Raw genomic sequence first — 21,097 nt, forward strand, 5'->3', positions numbered from 1 at the left:
CCTTGGTAGGGTATGGATAAATGTGCTCAAAAGCCAACAAGAAATTGATCACATGACCCATAGGAAGTATCTGAACCCATGAAGGAGTTAAAGCCATTGGGAGACTAAAGTCCTTCCTGATGGTCAATGGGCATGTGTGCTCACTCCTGTGTAGACATTGCTCACAGGATTTAGACATACAGTGATTTCCATGAAGCTTGCTTACTGCTTCTGCCACAAATACAAGGACTAGGTATGAAAATGAGGGTAGAAAAAAAATGCTTTATAAACTTAGTCCCTCAATAAAGATTTAAGAAACCGGTGCATGAACAATGATATGAGATCATTCAAGATGATGGGGAGGATGGGCAAATGTCTTTACCAGTCATTGACACAAATAGAGAACTTGGAAAATCCCATTTTCTGTCTTCTTTATCTGCCCATCTCTGAAATGAATATTATTAAGAATTCCAAGGGCTGCGATTCGGCTCTTATGAATGTCATTCAGATTTTCTTATGTGCCAATGGCTGGGAAAGTTTCAGAAAAGGGAGCACGTTATTTAGCCCAGCGAGCAAAAGACTGAAGCTATAAAAGCTCCTCTCTGAGATCTTAACTATTTTGTCCAATTATAATCTGAGTCAGCTTTGGAGACATCACTGAAGGGGAAAAAGTCATTTTTGGCATCTTAAAGCTACCTTTGTCTCCTGCTTCAGGACTTCGGTCATTTTAGATAAATGTACATTCCATTTTTCTTTCCGACTTCTGATGCGGACATTCTTACATGCTTGAGTTGTTATTTTTTTTCCCTCTCTCCTTTCTTATTCTTTCATTTGTTCTACTTGGCTCACTTCTAATCCTTTTCTTTTCCCCCATCTCTCTTTCCCTCCATCCATCAACCCTTCCCCACGTCACAATGCCTTGTTACCCATCTCAGGGCAGAGTCTCACCAAATAGCATGATGCTGGCATTGGTATGGCCCAACTTGTTGGAGGCCACACACGTATAGTTCCCGTAGTCGTGTTCGGAGACGTTGAAAAAGATAAGCTTTGAGAGGAAAGGTCTGTTTTCCACTTTGACTCCCTTCTTTCCTTCAACCAGCCTAGGCAAACAAGCAACAGAAAAAAGAAGAGGGGGTAAAAGGGGAAAAAAAAACATGGTCAATTTCTCTCATAGGATGAACTTAGAGTCTAGAATTAATGATATCTTCATCTCCCCACGATGACAGCATCATGATAATGATTCATTCTACTTAATGGAGCTCTATGTTGTCACAGGACTTGGGAAGAACAAGCTGCCCAGAGTATCTCTAGGGGTCAGTCTAGAACAATCTTCCCGGGACATGTGAACTTCTGGAGAAGGCAGCTGATATGCTGGCGGGACTCACTCGTCCTCACTGAAATGCTCTTTGTCTCTGAGGGATGACACAGAGCACCCTTCACTGGGGACAGTTGTCACTGTTCCTTCTCCAACTTGTCATATAGAAGTGAACCTTGTAAGGGGTGCTGCCCAAGGCTCTGCAAGCCACCGTGAGGATGCTTCTGGAAGCTGGTATGGGCGTGGATCCCATTTCCTAGTTTGGCAGTATTCTCCATAAGAGGAGAAATCCTTACATCAGAACCAAGCTGTGAATAGGATTCGGGTTCCATAGTGGGAAGAGACTTGCTCAAAGCCGGTTTGTGCTTTGACGGCTCAGAAATGTCTTTAGCTAAACACAGTACAGGGTGACCAGCAGAGCTTAGAAGCATTTTACACTCCTGGGATGACACACATTCCCCTTCTTGGGCATTCAGAGAACCACCACCCTCTACTGCTACAGGCCTTAAATTTATTTTTTTTCTTTTTCTTTCTTTCTTTTTTTTCTTTTCTTTTCTTTTTTTTTTTTTTGTTAAGATTTATTTAGTATGTATACAGTGTTTTGCCTGCAGACCAGAAGAGGGCACTAGATCTCATTATGAGATGGTTTAAGATATGTAGTTGCTGGGAACTGAACTCAGGATCTATGGAAGAGCAGCTAGGTTCTCAACCTCTGAGTCATTTCTCCAGTCTGGCCCTAGGTTCCTTAAGGAAGCTGGAGACCTTCCAATGGTTACTGCCCCTGTTAGCTGGCCAGGGTTTTTTAAGTGGAGAGTTCCATCTTCTCTCCCTTTGACTGAAGCAGACCCAGGACAAGGAGGAGAAAGTAGCAGTAGAGTGAAGTCCCCAAAGACATCTAAAAAGATTGCCTGTCCCCACCTAAGCCTCTTCTATTTGTTGCTGAATTCTGTTTATGTCAGTGAAATGGGCTTCAGTTGTCATTTCCTGGGGACAAATGTCATGTTCCCTCTGAGACCTGAGGCCACCACTGACTCTGTGGCACAAAGAAGAAAAGCTGTGGCCAGAACCACGGGATAGACACGTTCTTGGCATGCTGATTGTTAGGAGCACAGGGAAACCTGCTCAATGGGAGAACACTGGGAATGCATACATGAGCAAGTGAGAAAATGACAGAAAAATCAATGGGAAGGAGCAAAGGGGACGCTATGAAAGGAGCTCGAGGAAGCCACAAAGCTGCCTGAACCAGGCTTCTGAGTCAGCACTGGGGCATCGTCTCCCCTTCTCTTCAGAGTAAATGATGACATAGAAGGTGGCCCCTGCTGGGACTGGTGCTGCCCCAAATGACAGCTTTCCTGTTCTTTGCCTCAACACACATTTTTGTTGTGGTTTCTTCACACATTTTGGGAGCTCATTTTTCTGTTATATTTTGTTTCTATCTTTTTCCTATCAAGAATTTAAATAATAGAGTACAGTGGATAAATTTTCACTAAGACTTAGATTTCAGAATCAGAGGCAAATGTGTGTGTGTGTGTGTGTGTGTGTGTGTGTGTGTGTCTTTAGATCTTGGAACTCTAAGCCTCTGTTTCTATTTATTACACTAAGAAGGGTGGCAGGTAAGAAGGATTTCTGGGTTTGTTTTTTTTTTTTGTTTTGTTTTTGTTTTTCGAGACAGGGTTTCTCTGTGGCTTTGGAGCCTGTCCTGGAACTAGCTCTGTAGACCAGGCTGGTCTCGAACTCACAGAGATCCGCCTGCCTCTGCCTCCCGAGTGCTGGGATTAAAGGCGTGCGCCACCATCGCCCGGCCGATTTCTGGTTTCTTAAATGAAGGAAAACAGCCAACTCCATTTCTTATGTCAGTGGGTCTGTTCACCTCTTTCTGTCTCAGGTCTTCCATGTATAAAATGGTGACTGCCTATATCACACCTTACTAAGGCTGCCAGTGTGTGTCCTAGAAATCCAGAGTGTCCCTCAGTGGATGTGGATTTTAAGATGAAGTGACTGGGTTTTCAATACAATTTAGTTTATTGGAAGAGGTGCTAGACGACACTTAAGGCCTTGGAGACTGCATGAGGAAAGAAGAAAGAAAGCTCTGCTAGGATGTCCCCACTTCCCTTCTCAGACTCTCCTTGTGGTTTTCCATACTTAGCCTCTTCCTCTCCTTGCTCGTCTACCCCCAGATCTCGCGGGACTTTGTCCCACCTCCGGCACTGCCGCCTCTACTTTTATGAAAATATTCTGAACACAGGCAGGGTTTAGGCATTGAGTTGTTGTTCATCCACCCTCAAATCGCTCTGTGATAGTGGTAATTGTCACATTGTCTGGCTGTACTGAGCCGCTGACCCCTGCGCTGACATGCAATTTGATAACTCCTCGAAATGATCATCCTCACTGACTCACAACAAATGTCCCTGTGACGGCTGCGACAATGGGAAGGAAGGGGCCAGTCCTAACTCTTTTCTCCTACAGAGAAAGGACAACCTTCACACAAAGGGAGGGTGCAAGAGGGTCAGGGACTCATACACAGTGGCACTGAAACCTCAGGGAGGGACGTGGAGACTTGAGAGACAGGTAGGCAACTTGAGAACCCTCCCAGAGGCAGGTTGAATTTCTCATGGTCTGAGAAAATGTTAAAAATAGCTTTCTTCAGAACATATTATTTTCATGGCCTATAAAAAAAAACCATCACAGGGTTCACAATGTTGTTGGTGGCTTTTATTTTCTGATTTTTGCCTAGCTAAATTATATTACCTTTTGGGCTCGCTGGTTGGCAAGTGATAACACTGGAGACGACATTGAAAGCCTAGCTGAACTCTCCTTAATTTAGAAAAAGCGTGCTAGCACACCACACTCCCATTCGGTGTCAGGAGAGGATTTCCCGAGATTAGATGGTGTCTATCTGTAATCAGGAGCGGGGAAGGGATGCTGATGAGGAGAGGGGGACCGAGCACCGTACCTCTTGTCATCCTTGAACCACTGGAATTCTGCTGAAGGGACTGCCGAGGCTTCGCACTGCAGAGTCCCCTTCTGCCCCACCGGGACACCTGTGCCCTTGGCTTCTGATATGTATGGCGGATCTGCAGAGAGAAGACGGTCCATGTCATTTAACAGTACTTTTAAAAATGAAAACAAACAAACAAAAGCAACAAACTGCCTCATTCATGGACTTTGTTTCCTATTCCCTGCCCTATTTCTGTTCATTTACATCATCAAACTGCTATACGGACTGCTCCAGAGAATGAACACGGGCTGGATGCCATTCTAAAGGAAGACATCATCTTTTGGCACGTGTTGCCTCTCTTCTCTGTGCTGAGGTGGAGCGGCGAGCTCCTGAGACACCGTGCCTGTTTAAGCCTTTTAGCATTCATAGGCTGACACCCACCCATCAGCCTTCCCCTCCATGGGGTGGCAGGCAGCACCTTTAATCATCCTCATAGAATTTCCGCACACCAGGTCTCACTAACGTGTAGGACTTCCAGCTATTCAATTCCCACCGAAGACGCCCTGATGACTAATAATATTCATGGAGAATCGCCTGAAGGATGTGCAGACCGGTCCTTCCTGTGGGCATTCTGAAATGGATCCCGTGCTCAACTACATCTCCTTTGCTGGGTCTGCATTCATTTGAAGTCTTCAGTCAGCCACCTGTGGCATCCCGACAGTCTGCACTGATGGGTATTATACAAGAGTAACTCTAAAATTACTTTTCTGTTTGATGTCAGGGCACGGAACATGATGTGTTGACTGTACCAGACAGTGGAGAGGATTACCTCTGGGGTCATGGTACCAGGAAGAGAAAGGTTTCTCCTAAGAAAACTATTTACTATTGTCTTGCAGATGATGAGTGTCTTAGAGTAGATGATGCTTCCTTTGCGAGGCAGATTCGGAATGAGAACCCAGCAGCAGCATGACACTTTCTAGTTCATATTTTGTGGGTTGACTCCTCCTTTTACTAATTTCCACAATACATTTGCCCCTTTGCCCCCACTTTTGTTTTACTTTTTAGGTTCATGGTTAACCATTGTAAATAATCTTAAGTTCCCTTAAAAGTAGTTTTAAGAAAAATAGTTTTCCTATTATTTAAACTAAATGGCAGGACTGCTTTGCCTTTGCGCCTTAAACATTTCATACCACCTAAGTTCAAGCCAGAGCACACATCAAAGCAATAGAGATGGAGTATTAATCTACATACAGCATCCCTGCCCTCCCCCACGCTGCCCATGTTGGAGGAGAGAAGCTTCTGTAATGCTGGTCTGGGTCTTGGGTTACATTCTGTGACAAGCAAAAGCCTTCTGCAAGTCATAGGGAGCCAAGTCAATGTACATAATACAGAGTCCAGAGGGAAAAGTGAAGGAATTGGTAGCGAATTCATGTGGATCGATGTCGGGGAGAATTCAGAAGGTTGGCAGAGGGAGAATGAAGTTTTCACAGCACTGGCCTTCAAATGGTTTGAATTTTGTGCCTATTTGTTAAAAATAAAAATTTGAGATATATTTGTTCTCCTATATTTTTTCAGGTGTTTCAACTACGTATGTAATTAGTGGTCTATATCCATCACCATTGTGATCACAAGAGATTAAGATAAGCAAGGGTAGTATTTGTCCCAGCTCAGGCATCTCTGCCCCTCTGGAAGTTTCTGACTAGGAAGTCTCTCGCTGCATCACGTGAATAAATTACAGGAAAAGTTTGGATTTTGAAACACATGTATATGAAGCAGGTATCCAATATCGTTTATTGATTTGCTAGTCATGTATGAAACTTTGATGTTATATGCTGTATGATGTCAGTTGCTTTCAAAAAGAAAGGGGCACTGGGCCTGTGGAACAAAAAGAAAAGAAAACATGACTTTGGCCTCTTAGTTTTTGAGAGTAGAGGCCAGAGAGTGACGCTGGGTCTTTTCTGCCACTCTGAAGGCTGGCTTATCGCTGCAGGCTTGATAAGAGACCAGTCTCATGCACTCATAGGGCGGGGGCTGGCAGGGCCACTTACAGTTCACGGTGACCTTCACTCTCCGTACCACGGGCGCAGCCACGTCGTTGGAGGCGCTGCACTCATAGTCCCCCGACTGCTCCCGCGTGATGCCCTGAATTTCCAGGTACTCATCTTCACTCACGAAGCCCACAGCTGCAGGAGAAAGAGTGGGGGAGAGTAAACTGGGTTCAGAAGACCAAAGATACTCATTAGAAGACAAAGCAAAGGGGTTGGGGATTTAGCTCAGTGATAGAGCACTTGCCTAGGAAGCCCAGGGGTCTGGGCTCAGTCCTCTGCTCTGGGGTGAATGTGAGGGGTGAGGGTGGAGGGATGGAGAGGGAGCGGGGGTGGGGGAGAAAGTTTGAACTGGTTACTTCTGGAGAACTGTCCCTTTGTCAGCACAGATTCTTAGAAACTCCACAGTCTTTTTTCCCTATTTCTGCCCCCCCCCCATTCACACCCTCTTTTCCTTGGCTCCCCAGTGTTCTAGCTGCAGTGTTTGTGCTCCCACTGAACTCATGTATGGAGAGAATTAACTGGTTTTCCATAAGTGATTAATAATTTTGACATTTACACTGCTGGGATCTTACCACGTGGCTCAGCTCTGGGATTGGAGCAGGCACCTTAACTCTTTCTAACCTCCAGGCACCATTTAAAGTGAGCCTTGGATGCTGAGCTTTGTAATACAATCCTGGGCATGAGTCATTTGAGGATACTGCATAATGGTTATACACACACACACACGCATGCGCGTGCACACACATACACTCCATGAGACACATCAGAAGTGAAACACATAAATGAAACACCTTTGTTTTTATATTAGACAAGCAGACAGCAGATAGCAGTTGTTCAGGCACTGATCTCCTGGAACTCTTAGGAAGAAAACTCAAACAACAAACCAACATGGAGACCACGCATGTGATGTCAAACCACAAGAAGAGCAGAAAGTGAGGAGTGAGAATCCATGACTACAACTCTTTCCCTCTAACTTAAGCATTCAGACATTTGATTTCACATCCCCAGTGAAACATGGTCAATAATAATGAGACCATATTCATACCACATTCCACACATGATATACAGTCATGAGCATTCAGTTATGCAAAGACTAAGCCTCGCCCTGCCCTACTCTTTCAGACATGGTTTCCTATGCTCAAGGTGCCTAGACCTTGCACACACGATCTTCTTGTCACCTCCCCAATGCTAGGATGACAAGCATGTGCCGCCACACCTGGGTAAACCCGAGACACTTATGGAATCTGTTTCCAAGTTTGTCTCAAAGCTGCTCTGTGCCTTAGTTTCATATAAACAAAGTTTTGCATAAAGAAGGAAGATGCTGTTTACCTTCTGGGATTATCCTTCCTTAACTGTTTAGTGAGGAAAATGAAAATGGTAATATCCTAAAGTAAGATGATGTAAAAAGTGAACAGCAGGGGACATTGTGGTTAATTCTGGGAAAAGGAACTGAATTGGGATTATCCCTAGAAATGGAGACTCACCTTTCCAGGTGTGACTCACAAAGCAGGCCTGATAGCTCATGGTTACTGAGAGCAACCAACAGAAAGAACACAGCACATAGGAAGGCACTTGGAAGCTCCCATGTACTGCTCACTTGGTAATGTAGTTAATCCTGAAACCTTTAGGGAAGCACAGAGGGAGGTGGGATGAAGCTGCGTTCATGTGCACAGCCCCTGAAAACAGAAACTTTTGAATGCAGGTCCTAAAATCCCTCCATAATGTCGCATGTTTCTGCTAACCCAGAATGTGAAACCAAGGGCTAAGAAGTGAACATAATACAAAGAAGGATGTGCAGGGCCTGTAAACTGTAGCCGTACATGACAGTGCTGTCTTCATTCTTGACATGGCAACGGTAACAACAGCCATAGCAACAACAATAATAGAAAAATAAGCACACCCCATCTTCTTGCAAAAAAAAAAAAAAAGCCATTACTGTCTACTCTACTGCAATTTGTAACCTTGCCTGGGGGCAGGCTTTGAGATCCCTTTTGCTCAAGCTTCCCTCTGTGTGACTGCCAGTCAACTTCCTGTTGACATAGGATCCTGCAATCTGTAGGACTCAGCTCCAATCCATGTCTGCCTGAATGCCACCATGCTCACCACTATGATGATAATGGACTGAACCTCTGAAGCTGTTAGCAAGCTACCCTAGTTAAATGTTTTCTTTATGAGAATTGCCATGACCATGCTGCTTATTCATGACAATAAAACCCTAAGAGACCATGTTTGTTCAACCATCCAGCAACACCCTACTGACCCAGAACACTCATGTACACATATTTAGGCTTATGAAATCTGTACTGCATGGGTACCAACATTTTCTTCCTTCTATTCCTTTTGAAGGAGAAAAGAAGTGCTAACATCTCTTTTAAAAAAAAATGAAAAACATTTAATTCACAAGAAGAAGCAAGGGTATGCAGATTAAGCAGGAAACAGGGCTCACAACCCAGCACAGAAGACCATCAATCTGAACCCCTTAAAGACTCACCGTTTCAATAAGAAACGTCTGTGTCGGTATTATTGTTTTAGGTTAACTCACTCTTGAGAACCTTGGTTTGAGGAAGGGTAGAGGAAGTGAGAAGGGATTCTAGTGAAGAAATTGTGATTCCTCTTATGCGGCTGTTGTTTATTTACCACCAACGGCAGGCCAACGTCTGTCAGATCTTTTCATGCTAGAATGCTATAATTACCGTGCAAAGCATCTCAGAGACCAGTGTCACACTTAATAGTCCCATTAATTTTAAATGGTAGTCCTTGGTACATATGTGTGGCAATTGGTGTCATATTTTAATTAGGCTTGCCCTACACCATCTGAAATTAATAATAGCTCGAATTACCAGTGTAATTTATAAATTAACAGTGCCTCAGCATTAGGAAATAAATTAGCTTTGGACAGCTGTTCCTGGATTGAGCTCCAGTGTCACTGCCATGATTGGTGGGACCTCGAGATTTTAGGGCCAGGTAGTATACCACCAAGAAAGAGGAACAAGAAAATGGTGAGTTCTATGGGGGCACTTGCTTTCTCTAATTTAAGTCCTTGTTTTTTGATCTGGATCTATGATCCAGATAAACGTGTCGTGATGACACTGAGATTTGTAGAAGTCGAACTGTGATTAACTTACTCTGTAGAAGTCCGAAAGGAAGAACATTTGGGAGGAGTACAGTCATATGCTGAAATGCAAGCTGGTAAATGGGCACTGACATCAAAAACTCATCAAGTATTCTGCAAGAACGTGGGGGTATGAATGACCATGAAAATTCATCTCTTCTTGCCAGGTGGTGTATAAGGAAGGAAGCAGATGGTTTAGGATTTGGGGGAGGCACATTCTTTTTACTGATCCAAATATTTAGTATATGTAAGTCATGCAAAAGCCGATGAGACTTTATTTTACCACTATACATCCTCAGACAAAGTGAGAAACCATAGAGATCCCACATACTTTCGCTGCCTCCCGGTATATATATTTTCTGACGATGGTAAACAAGGCCAGTGAAAAGCTCACTGGTGTAGGGGAGCTTTATAAATGCTACTGTTCACTGTTTCCACCTTTCTCTTAGTAGGAAGATTTCTTTACTAGGGGTCTCAATGGAAAAAATGGGGAGAAGGATGAAAACACACACACACACACACACAGTAAGCTAAGGTCGTTAGCACCAGAACCTATGTCCCTATTGGTGCCACTTACGACAAACAAATGAACAGAGCACACTAAACCAAAATATGAAGTTTTAGCATTTTTTTTTTAAATCAAGGTTTCTTATCACAGCTGTTTACACTCTGGCTGTGAACTGATTGGTGATTTATCGCTAGCATGAGCATAAAGAACATAGAAAGGATATAGGAGGGGGAAAAACAGAAACAATTTAACTGAGCACACTTTCTAAATCGCTGCAGGCTTTTTAAGACGGAAAGTGGCAAACCACTTGATAAAAGCCAGTGCAAAGAGTCTCTTCATGATCAATAGCTACTCATCTATAAGTTGGCTTTCTCTTCTAGAGAAAATGCATCTTTGGTTGAAAATGACATTCATCATCCTAAAATATTTCCCTCTCCATGGCTCAACTCTTCAGACACCACAAGTGGATCCCTGTTTTCTTTCACATCGCACAAACGCCTGAGCCTTAATACAGAAGCTTCTCCTCCGTCGAAGGTGCCCATCACACACCAGGGGTTGCCTTGCATTGGGACAGAGAAGAAGGTAACAGACCACTTTTGTAAAAAGCAGAAGTTTAGATTCACACAAAACCAGTTCTCTGCCATCTGGATTCATGATGTGATGAGTCCACTAACTTCTCTGTACTCCTGGTTCTTCTTCTGAACAATTCTGAATAATCCTATGCTCTTCCAGTGCTGCTGCGAGAGGCAGTTGCTATGGGGACAGTGGGAGGCCTGGGATAAGCGCTCATAGATACCAGTCACTCTAATCATTACTATCATCCATCCTCTAATGCTATCATGACTCTTAAACTTTTATTTTAATCTATTTTAATAGTCTGTAGCGGGGAGTATGTGCATATGCAATGGCTGGTGCCCACAGAGTCCACAAGAGTGTGACAGATTCACTGGAGCTGGGGTTGCAGGTGGTCAGGTAGTGGTGAACCAACAAATATGCTGGGAACTGTAATTTGGTCCTTTGTGAGATTAACACATGCTCTAAACTGCTGAAGCCATCTCTCCAGACCTCCAGAGCAAAACAACACTTTTATTAAAGATGTGTGTGTGCATGTATGTGTGCGTGCGTGTGAGCGTGTGTGCGTGAGAGAGAGAGAGAGAGAGAGAGAGAGAGAGAGAGAGAGATCTGAGTGGGAGATTGCATTCATGTGTGTTGTGTACAAGTGTGTGTTGCGGTCAGAAGTTGATGCAGACATCCTCCTTAGTCACTCTCCCCCTTATGTATTGTGGATAAAACCTGAGTTTGCAGATCCCAGCTGCTCTAGCTTGCCATCTGGCTTCAGGGATCTATTTCCTCTGCCTACCACACTTGTCAAGATTTTATGTGGGTGTTCAAGATCCAAACTCCATTCCTCATGTTCATGTAACAAGAGCGTCACCCACTGAACCGCCATGTAAGTCCCTCCTCCTATGACTCGTAATCAAGCTCTGCCGCTTTTCATCTTAGACACACGTAATGATCCCACCTTCGTAGACTGTTCTTACCACCCATCAACCTAAGTAATCACACCACACCTCTATTTCAAATTCTAATTTGTCCATGAAAAATTAAGTAATTTCAGACGAACTATCTTTCATGCCCAAAACGGTATCCTCAAGACCTAATTATCAGTCAGCTCTTACTATACTTAGAGTCTCATTCTTTTTCTGCGTACTTTCCATCCTTCCTTTTGTTTTCAGGGAGGTTTTCAATTTGTATTGTAGACTGCCCTCAAACTGTGGCAATCCTTCTAACTTAATCCCTCTAGTGCTGGGATCACAAGCATGAGCCACCACACCTTGCTTGGACCTGAAGAATCTAGAAAGTGTTTAAGTTGAAATGCATTGTTATGGTAGCAGAATTAAGGTATATGGGGAGAAGATGGTACAGCAACAGGTATGAAGTTTCCCTAAGCTAGGCCATGTCAAGAATCACCGAGAGACCCTTAAGCAAGGCGATCAGAGGATGACCCTTCCCGCAGTTGGTAAAGAAAGTCTAAACTAACCAAGGCCTTGATTGATGTATCAAGTGGTCCATAACTGTGAGGTAGTAGCATGATTGTTCGTTAGACCTAAATTTTTTATCTTGTACAGTGTCCCCTGGACAATAGCTTATGCCCTTTGTTTTCTGTTGTTGATGCCTCTCAATGTTTTCTTTCCCCACGGCAAATAGAATTCAAAGTCTTTGAAGTAATAAAATAATGACCCTAAAGGGCTTAAAGGAACATTGGTGGTTTCATAGCCTCGTAGTTATTGTGCAAAGACAAAGACATCCTGCAGGAGACTTCTCTAGAGGGACTGGTGAAAGTATAGCTTTGTGGGCTTCACCAATATGTGTGGAACCTGAGTCTCCTGAGTGGAGGACTTTTCGTGGTCTTACCTGGAAATTATTTTGTTCAGCCATTGACCATGTAGCTCTAATGCTGTTTTCCAACATCTGTGGGGCACATGCTGACCTATGTTTTTTCAGTGTAGTTGAACTTCTTAAATAATAGGGACCAGGTCAGGGTTACCTCTGGCTCTCAATGCGTCGAGAAAACTAACTTACTTGATTTGAAATCTGTCAAGCACTTATGCATACAATGATTGATTGAGTTAAATATTTACAGTCAGTCAATGATCCAATGATTCAATGGGTTGAATTCAATCAAAACAATTCCAGGATGACGCATGGTTCACCACCCTTCGGTTCTGTCTCTAAGGCACGGTCACTTCTGACAAGTATTTTTCATATGATATTTATATTTTCTGACTTTAAAAAGACTGTAATTCCGATTAGTGTTTTAAGACAAGATTTTCTTTAAATATGTGACTTTAGAAGGTTTATGAAACATTTAGTATAATTTATATCTAGTCTTGGAGCCAATTATTTCCTCAGAGGTATGTGTGATTCATTTAAAACTGTAGCTCCAATGAGTAGGTATGAATTATCTCACAGATAATGTTTTACAGCCAGCTTTTCAGGAGCACATCTACTTTATTAAGCAACATGACACCCAAAGCATTAAACTGAAGAAGGCTGAATCAAGCTGGATCCATGATCTTCCCCTCCCAAAGCCCCACACGAACTTCTCCCTAGACACAATGCTGAGCTCAGAGGCCTGCGGCAAAAGACAAAGAAACCCAAATGCCCGAGTTCACAGATTAGGCAGTAAAACTCTTTTAACTGAAAATAATAATGACCATGTTGTAATTTTTATCATACCCAAGAATAAATTTGTCAGGAGGACAGCTGTAGCTATCAGAGGCGATACAGCTGTCTCTTCACGTAATATTTTTATGGTATGTATAGCAGCCGAGATCAAATCAATGGACCACAGAAACTGGAAAAAATATAGAACCCAGAATCCCAGCATCAGAAATTAGTAGGAATTATTTTTAAAATTTAATGCCAACAGAGAATTTAGCAGTACTAGCAAAGGACGAGAGGACTAGAGAAGCATTTTAACTATTGATACTTCCAGCATCAGACTGGGCTTCAGCACATCTGCCTTAAGATCAAGTGAACTGGCATCTACCTTGACTCCTTTATGATAGTAAGTGAGCCTGCACAGTGGTGTTTAGACTGGAGAAAGCCATGCTCTTTTCCAGCAATGGACGAGGAAGTCCATGGAAACACCACAGTAGAGGCAAGGTTCTGAGTACCAGCTGCAAAGAGCTAGAAGGAACATTTTAAGGTGGGAATGAAGAGAGGGATCAAAGCCAGAAATGAAAGATAAGTAGGAAGATAGTGCCACTGTGACTCCAGGATCAGGGCCTGCCTGAGCACCCAGTGTAGTCCTGGATCCAAGGGCACCACTCACTGCAACGTAGAACATAGAAGTGGGACATGTCTGTGACCTTTGAGGCTCAGCTGGACAATATTGGAGGTCACACTGGCTGTACACATAATTCACATTGAAATTGTGGCGTCAGGCTAAAATTATGCACATTGAGCATGTTTGCACAATGTAGTACTGATGATGAATGATTTATAATATACATAACATAAAAATGTTAGGCAAAGAGTCAGCTGCATCTCCCCCAATAACTATAGTTGTCCTCCTAACAAATTTATTCTTGATAAAATGTGTAAGAGGGTTACTATTATTTTAGGATATAAGAATTTTACTGCCCAGTCTGTGAACTCAGGAGCTCCATTCGCTCTGTTCTTTGCTGCAGAACATCTTCTGGGGGCCTTGGATGAGGCCAGAACCAAAGGATTGAAGAGATGCTAAGATTATAAGCAACCACTTCCTAGCTGCAAGTGAACAGCCATGAGTTTGGATGCAACCTATAGCCCTTACTGTACTGGATGACAGTTCCTTTGTGTTTCAGGACCCCTCTTCCATAAGACCGGAAGATCATACCATCTTACAGGATAACTGTGGGTGTGAAATGAGCACATAACTATAGACAGTCTCCCCCCAGGGAAGGGAACCAGAACACCCACTGGTTTTAGTGATATGAACTAAGTTGGGGCAATGTTTAATATAAAAAAATTTAGAAAAGAAAATCTCAACTAAGAAATGAAAGAAGGTCAGATATCATCTCTGCTGGTAGAAATGTAATAAACTCCACAAAGGATTCATAATCGATCCTTTAATTAGTGTCTCTACTCATTTCACTTAAAATAGGATTTGATTTACAAGGAATACGATTTCTGAGGATCACTTCTTCTTAAAAAACAAATCAAATGTAGTTTTATATCCCAGGAAGCCTGCTTGAGGGCTTGAGAAACGTCTCTGAATTCACAACTAAGAGTAAAACATTAAAGACAGATTTACACACACACACACACACACACACACACACACACACACACACACACACACACACTTTTCTGCCCAATCTTGATCAGAGTTCTGACACAAAAGAGAATCTGATGATCTCTGCAAGAGTGGGCAAATTTAAAAGCTGTCTTTCATAGAAAATGTTCTGGAAGGTTTCAAACTGATTTTTATCCAGCTGCAAACTGAGGAATAAGCTTGGAAAGACTTGGTGAGGAAATTACTTTTGCTATCCAACCTTAGGAAGTGACATGGGCTGAACCGTTCTAAACGACTGGCTTCCATCTTTATGAGGACACTTACTTCAACAGGTTACTACTGGTTACCAGCAAGCTAGGAGGTCATGTCACAGAGGGCACATGTGGCAATGTCTTCACGCCAATTCTGATGTATCACTCTCTGGTTTCTAGCTAACGTGGACACTTTTTATTCCTGGGAAGCTCATCTCATTCTTGCAGATTCCCTTTCTGTTGCATGTAGAGATGTTAACTGTGGCTGAGGTCTTCACCTGAGTTGGAGCTTCATTTATTTGTGGGTTACACAAAGGATGATGTTCCCCAAACAGTTCCATTGTTCAACAGAACTCCTGCCCGCGACAGAAATGCTAACTATGCTCATAAAATTAATCTGTTAACCTGATTCCATCATAAAGCAATATAAATTTGATAAAAATGTGAAGTGATGCCAACTATATATTTCATGTGTAAACATATATATGCAAATATGTCTCAGCAACGTACCTAGTATAGTTCCTCCATATGTTAAAACTAATTTGGTATTTGGAAGTGGACGTATGTGTATATTTGAATATTTATGAATATGCACATATGACGTGTAATATTTTAAGGTATAAAGAAGAGAAAAGGAAGTCCTTTAGTAGTTCAGATTGGGGGATTTTTGAGAGTAAATTGTCTCTATATAAAAGAGAAGCTGCAACCTAAAATATTTGTGACAAGAAGCCCTTTGTATGCCTTTCTGGAGCCAGTCTCTGTGAGCTCTTTAGGAAAGGCCAGGACATTCCCTAATGACGGCGGTGGCAGTTTTCAGGGCAGGAGAGGCTTCTGAGGCTTGCTGGCTGTTAGCTAGGTGCCCTTCCTATGTTCCTTGCTTAAGGACCTGCCAGCTGAGTTCTGCATGTAGACCATCTATTACTGGTGATGCTATCAAAATCAAAGCACACAGCTGGATGCTCCGAGTTCTCAGCATGATGTCTGGAACCTGAGTATTTGCAGGAGTGCAGCTGATGGCTGCTAGAAAATAAATAAAATATAAATAAATAAATCAGCTTTTGATTTGTAAAACTCAGCCAATTTGATCTGAAAGACATTGATGGGGGATAAACTTAGAAGCCCACAGCGCCATGTCATCTCAGGCTCGGGGTGTTTGCTGCACTGCTTCGTTCTGACTCCCTTGAGACAGGAGTCCGTGCAGTGTGGATAAAGAGAAAGGCCCGAACTGATTCAGAATTGCTTGCCCAGATTCATTTAAGGACATTTCACTTATTTCGGAGACTCCTGAAGGGTTAAGATCTTTCCGGCATAACGCTTTGAGGAAGGACCAAGGCCCTCCCTACTTAGGGTTGAGCAAGATATCCCTCCAAAGAGAATGGGTTCCAAAACGTCAGTACAAGCAGTAGGGATAAATCCTAGTCCCACTGCCAATAGCCCTTCAGTCTGCCCCAGCCACACAATTGTTACCCACATTTCGAGGGCCTAATTTGATCCTATGCTGTTTCCTTTCCTGTCCGGCCAGAGCTGGTGAGCTCCCATTAGCTCAAGTGAGCTGTTTAAGTAAGTTTCCCATGGGGAATGTGACTGCAGGGAGTGGGGGAGGGGGTGGAAGGAATGGGAGGAGAGGAAGGAGTGAGAACTGGGATTGGTATGTAAAATAAAAAGATAGTTTTTTAGTTTTTTTTTTTAAATACAAGAAAAAGAAAAAAAACCAAAGCAAAAGGAAAAAAATTCACATTTTTCAATGGCATATTCTGAATAAAAACAGAACAATGTATATATTCTTCCTGTGGTGAGAAATCTTTCTGGGCAAAAGAGGGCAGGCTCAGCAAGAGGCCCCCTTGCAGCAGTCTCCTGCCCACCCCTCACAGCAGTCTGAGAAGCATGAGGGGTTGTTCCTGAGCACCTGGGATTTAGCTATCAAGACAGTCTGTGGAGCAGGAGCTTTAACCTGAAGAAATAGCCGTGTGTGTGTGTGTGTGTGTGTGTGTGTGTGTGTGTGTGTGTGTGCACATGCAGACACATGCAAGTCAATGCACAGACACACACTAAGTTGCACACGCATGTGTGCGCTTTCACTAAAAGGCCGTTCCACCCTTTACCCACAGGGAGCCTGACAGCAGCTGAAGTGGGAGAAAAGCTGTATCCGCATTGTTTTGCTCCTTCACATCCCAAGTTGTGATAGTTTAGAACCAAATCTGCATTGCTTCCACCCACCCCTGAGAATAAAGCCCTCAAGATCTAGGTGAGGAAGAGAAGAAGAATACAATGCCGGAGCTAAAGCACAGCCATGTGTGCTTTGTCAACTACTTTGTGGAGAACAGGAAGTGAGCTAGCCCTTTGATGAATAGCCATGCACATCTGGGAATTCCTGTGTTCATTAAACGGGAAAGTCTTTGTCCACCAAGACCTGGATTGAAAGACTCAGGGAATGGGAGGCTTTGCCCATATGAGTGGAGGTCGTAGGTTGTGGACAGAGTTGGTGAACATGGCTTTCCCTTCAAGGCCAGCATTCTCAGATGCAGGGCACAGTGCAGACTCCCCTTAAGAAGCACATTTATCAGTTAACTTGCCAAGGAAAGCCTTACAAAGAGGTCCCTGTTTTGGGAAGGCATGAAGTGGAGAAGCTGAGGTGACAGCACCCCACAAATGTGAAAAATCTAACGGATCCAGTCAATCAGTTTCTGAAACAAAAATGACAAGGTGCTATGAATACTAGAGATGGAGACGAGACCTCTGTGTTTGCAACCGGTGTAGAGATGATGCATAATGGCCATATACAGAGGGCAATAACCGGTCAAGGCACATGAACACAGACAAAGAAAAGCAGGAAGAAGATCCAAAGAAGAAACAGTGGGGCCCAGAGAAGAAAAGACATGACTGAAAACTTTGCATTTGTCATACGTAATTATAGTCTTCAAGTAGGAAGAGAAGGGGGTGTGTTTTCAAACAGTTGTCAAAACCTAGCCACCAACACAGATACTTCATACCTAACTGTGCTACCTGGAGCATGTGCAGGCCCCCTGCCCATCTGTTTGCGACTCCCCCTCCACTTTGTTATTAGTTCCAATATACACAGGTGGAAGTTTTCAACCACATGGAACCTATAATAGGAAGAGTATAGGGAAAACAACAGAAGGTCTGGTATACTATTTCATGGGATACATTGCTAATGTATAGTTATACTTCTTGCTCTTTTGTATGAAATGTAAATGTAGGGGCATGCACATCTGGATATTGGATAGGAAATGACATAGTAAAACAAGAAAAGCATGAGGTTATTGATTTCTGCTCATAACTATGTCTTTATGAGCTAGGTGACCTTGAAGAAGCTATCAAATCTCACTCGCCTGTTTAGTAAAATGCAGGTATCCTTTTACTACTTATAGATTGGATATGAGAATTATATGAGAAATTTTGTAGAAATGCATAGAAGAATGACTGGCACAAAGGAGGTAATCAATGTTGGAAGAAAAAAAAACACATGAGAATTTGGGGTACGTACCCAACAATGACAGCTGATAAGACCCACATCTCCACCGCTTCTACCTTCACTTTCCAGGCAATTTACACTCAGGAAACAAGCCTGTGACTCTAATGGAAATATCTAGCTACAATCATGATTTCCACGTCTGCTTTCCAACTTAAGAGCTTGCTAAACCCCAGGCTCGTAGCTGCAGGGTAATGTCCACCTGTCATTCCCCAGCCTTGAGAGCCTGGATTCCCCTCTCCTCGTCTCACCTTCATTCACAGCACTGCTAGATCGTCCTTCTCCTTAAGTGAGGCAGAGCTGCCTTACCTCACGTCTCCTCTTCCTTACCTGCAGTCAGGGAACCCTGGTGGAGGCCTTCCACCTGCCCATTGGCGCATGCTGATGTGTCCTACGTATTTCCTCATTGATACTCTTGTCTTCATTTGGGTCCTCATTATCTTCTCTACCTAACTCCATAACTCTAGTTTACTTGTTAATTCTGTTATTACCCAGTTTATTATTGCTAACATATTGGCCATAGTAGAAACCAATCTCATTGCTGTTTAAATCCCTTCTCCAATTGGCATGACCCAGTGACATGATACACAGAAGCTCCTCCGGGCCCTTGCCCACTTCTCTGGGTTTGATCCTCACTCAGGGTTTTCCTCAAATGCACCAGACCCCCCCCCCCAGGAGCATTCTAAAAATATAAGGCAGCCCATGAATTTGTGTCTGGATCTCCCCCACTGTGTCTGGAATCTAATATCTTCTTTGTCCTCTTTAAACATCTACGCAGGCTTCAAAGCCATCTTGGGTAGCGCTGCTCTGAGGACGCTGTTTTGACCCGCACTTCTCCTTCCTTGTCTCCACTCAGTGCAGGTTTCTGTTTGTTGTGTGCTGCAAGAACAATGCTTCATTGTTGTGTGCTACTTTCCAGCAGAACTGAATATTCTATTTATTCTACATCTACAACAGCGTTAAGCCCATTGAAGTCACCAAGTGGTTGCAAAGTCAAAGCTGGAGTGAGCTGGGGAGCTGACTGATTGGGATGATTGACACAGACATCATGGGCTACTGAGAGGCTTCTATTCTGATTTCTTAGAAAATATCTACCTTTAAAGATTTTTCTGTGTTTGTCTCTTTCTTTTTGTTTGGATGCATATTTAAAATCTGAACTCATAAAAAAAAGACTTCTCAAAATGCCCTAAGACTAAAGAACTTTATTCCACATTGCAGACGGAGAAAAAGCCTAGACCTGGGATAAAGCAAGAGAGTAGGGTTTGTCTGTGTCCACAAATGTCCTCCCTAAATATTCTCACTGTTTATGTCCCCGCTTCCTCTGGCTATGAGGACACAGTGTGCCCTAATCAGAAGAGTCTATGAGAGCTTTCTTATGTCATCACCAATCTGTTACATTTTCCCTGAGTAGAATCAGCTTGGTGATTCAGCTTTGTCTATTTGTAATTAGTCAGGGGATGATTGTAGGGGATGTGATTAGGCTCTTTACCTTCCTGGGAGAGTCAGGGGGAAAAGTGCTGCCATCAACAAGAAATGGGCCTCTGCAAAGGAAGGGGAACCTCTGTGTAGGGACACTGGCCATACACCACTCAGAGAATAGCTCTGTACAGGAAATAGAAGCAGGATTGGAGGAGATGCTTCCAAGTCAGAGCTGATTCCAGTGAAGGTACTAAATTCAGCTAGGCAGGGTAATGCCATGCAAGAGCATCAGACGTACCCAAACTTACACCTCCTGCCTGCATCAAGGTATTTGGAGCCTAAGAGATCCATGTTTTTCCTCGATGTAGGATGGTGCCCACCACAGACAGTGCTGTGTCCCCCTCCCTGCTGGATCTGTTGCTCCATGTAAATCACATTTACGTACAAACCTCAAATCCCCTTCAAACCTGGTAATTCTCCCTTTCTCTTAATTCCAACTAATGGGATTTAGGAACATTTTACTTGATCAATACCCAATGGTATTGGTTCCTGGCATGAAAAATTTAACCACTTTTACTAATAAAAAGTTATTTGCTATTGCTGTTTAATGATCAATTTCAGGAGACTAATCACCACATCCAAAGCCTGACTGTCCCCTTACACAGTGCAGTGGAATGACAGAACTCATGAATGGAGTCAGTGGCTATAAGCATGAAAAGAAGGTGAAGGAAAGGAGGGAAGAAGCATTAAGCAGAGAAAAAGAGGGCATGAAAAAGGTAGTTGATAAAATTACATGTTAAGCATATATAAGATCTGTGGAAACCCAAGTTAGTCCAAGCCCATCATGGAGAATGAACTGGATGTGAGAGAGGAAGGGTCCATTTTCTCTAAGAGTGTAGCCCCTGGTAAGTTGACTACACTCCAGCAAAAGTATTCGAATAACACAAAACAGTATGGATGGCCTGAAAACCAAGGGTACAAAGTTGAGTGAGAAATGAACAGGGAAAAAATCTGGAAGAAATTGGGGTAATGATAATGTTTTTTTGTTGTTGTTGTTGTGAAGCTAGCCTTTAATGACTGAGCCAAATCTCCAGTTCAAGGAAATGTGTGAATATAATCAAAACACATTGGACAACATGCTGAACTAGTAGAATCTTATGTGTCAAATAAAACAAAGCAAGTGGTTGCCAAAGGCAGACATTCAGTTGTTTAGGCAGATGAGAGGCTTGCTTACATGATTTCTGTATTCCTATG

At 43.0% G+C, this 21,097-nt stretch overlaps 1 protein-coding gene across 4 annotated transcripts in view; it reads right to left on the bottom strand.

The window, feature by feature from the left end:
- The window catches only part of LOC101998191 (neurotrimin), a 980,868-nt gene that overhangs the window by 14,024 nt on the left and 945,747 nt on the right, over positions 1–21,097 (bottom strand). For all 4 annotated transcript variants that reach the window (XM_005346981.3, XM_026779078.1, XM_013346274.2 and 1 more), the window contains exons 5-7: positions 6,281–6,415; positions 4,248–4,368; positions 928–1,079 (exon numbers count right to left, since the gene is read on the bottom strand). In XM_005346981.3, coding sequence (XP_005347038.1) covers positions 928–1,079; positions 4,248–4,368; positions 6,281–6,415 — 408 coding nt within the window. The remainder of the gene's footprint in view (positions 1–927; positions 1,080–4,247; positions 4,369–6,280; positions 6,416–21,097) is intronic.

This window comes from Microtus ochrogaster, chromosome 5 (genome assembly GCF_000317375.1).
Source record: "Microtus ochrogaster isolate Prairie Vole_2 chromosome 5, MicOch1.0, whole genome shotgun sequence".
In the NCBI taxonomy this organism is placed as follows: Eukaryota; Metazoa; Chordata; class Mammalia; order Rodentia; family Cricetidae; genus Microtus; species Microtus ochrogaster.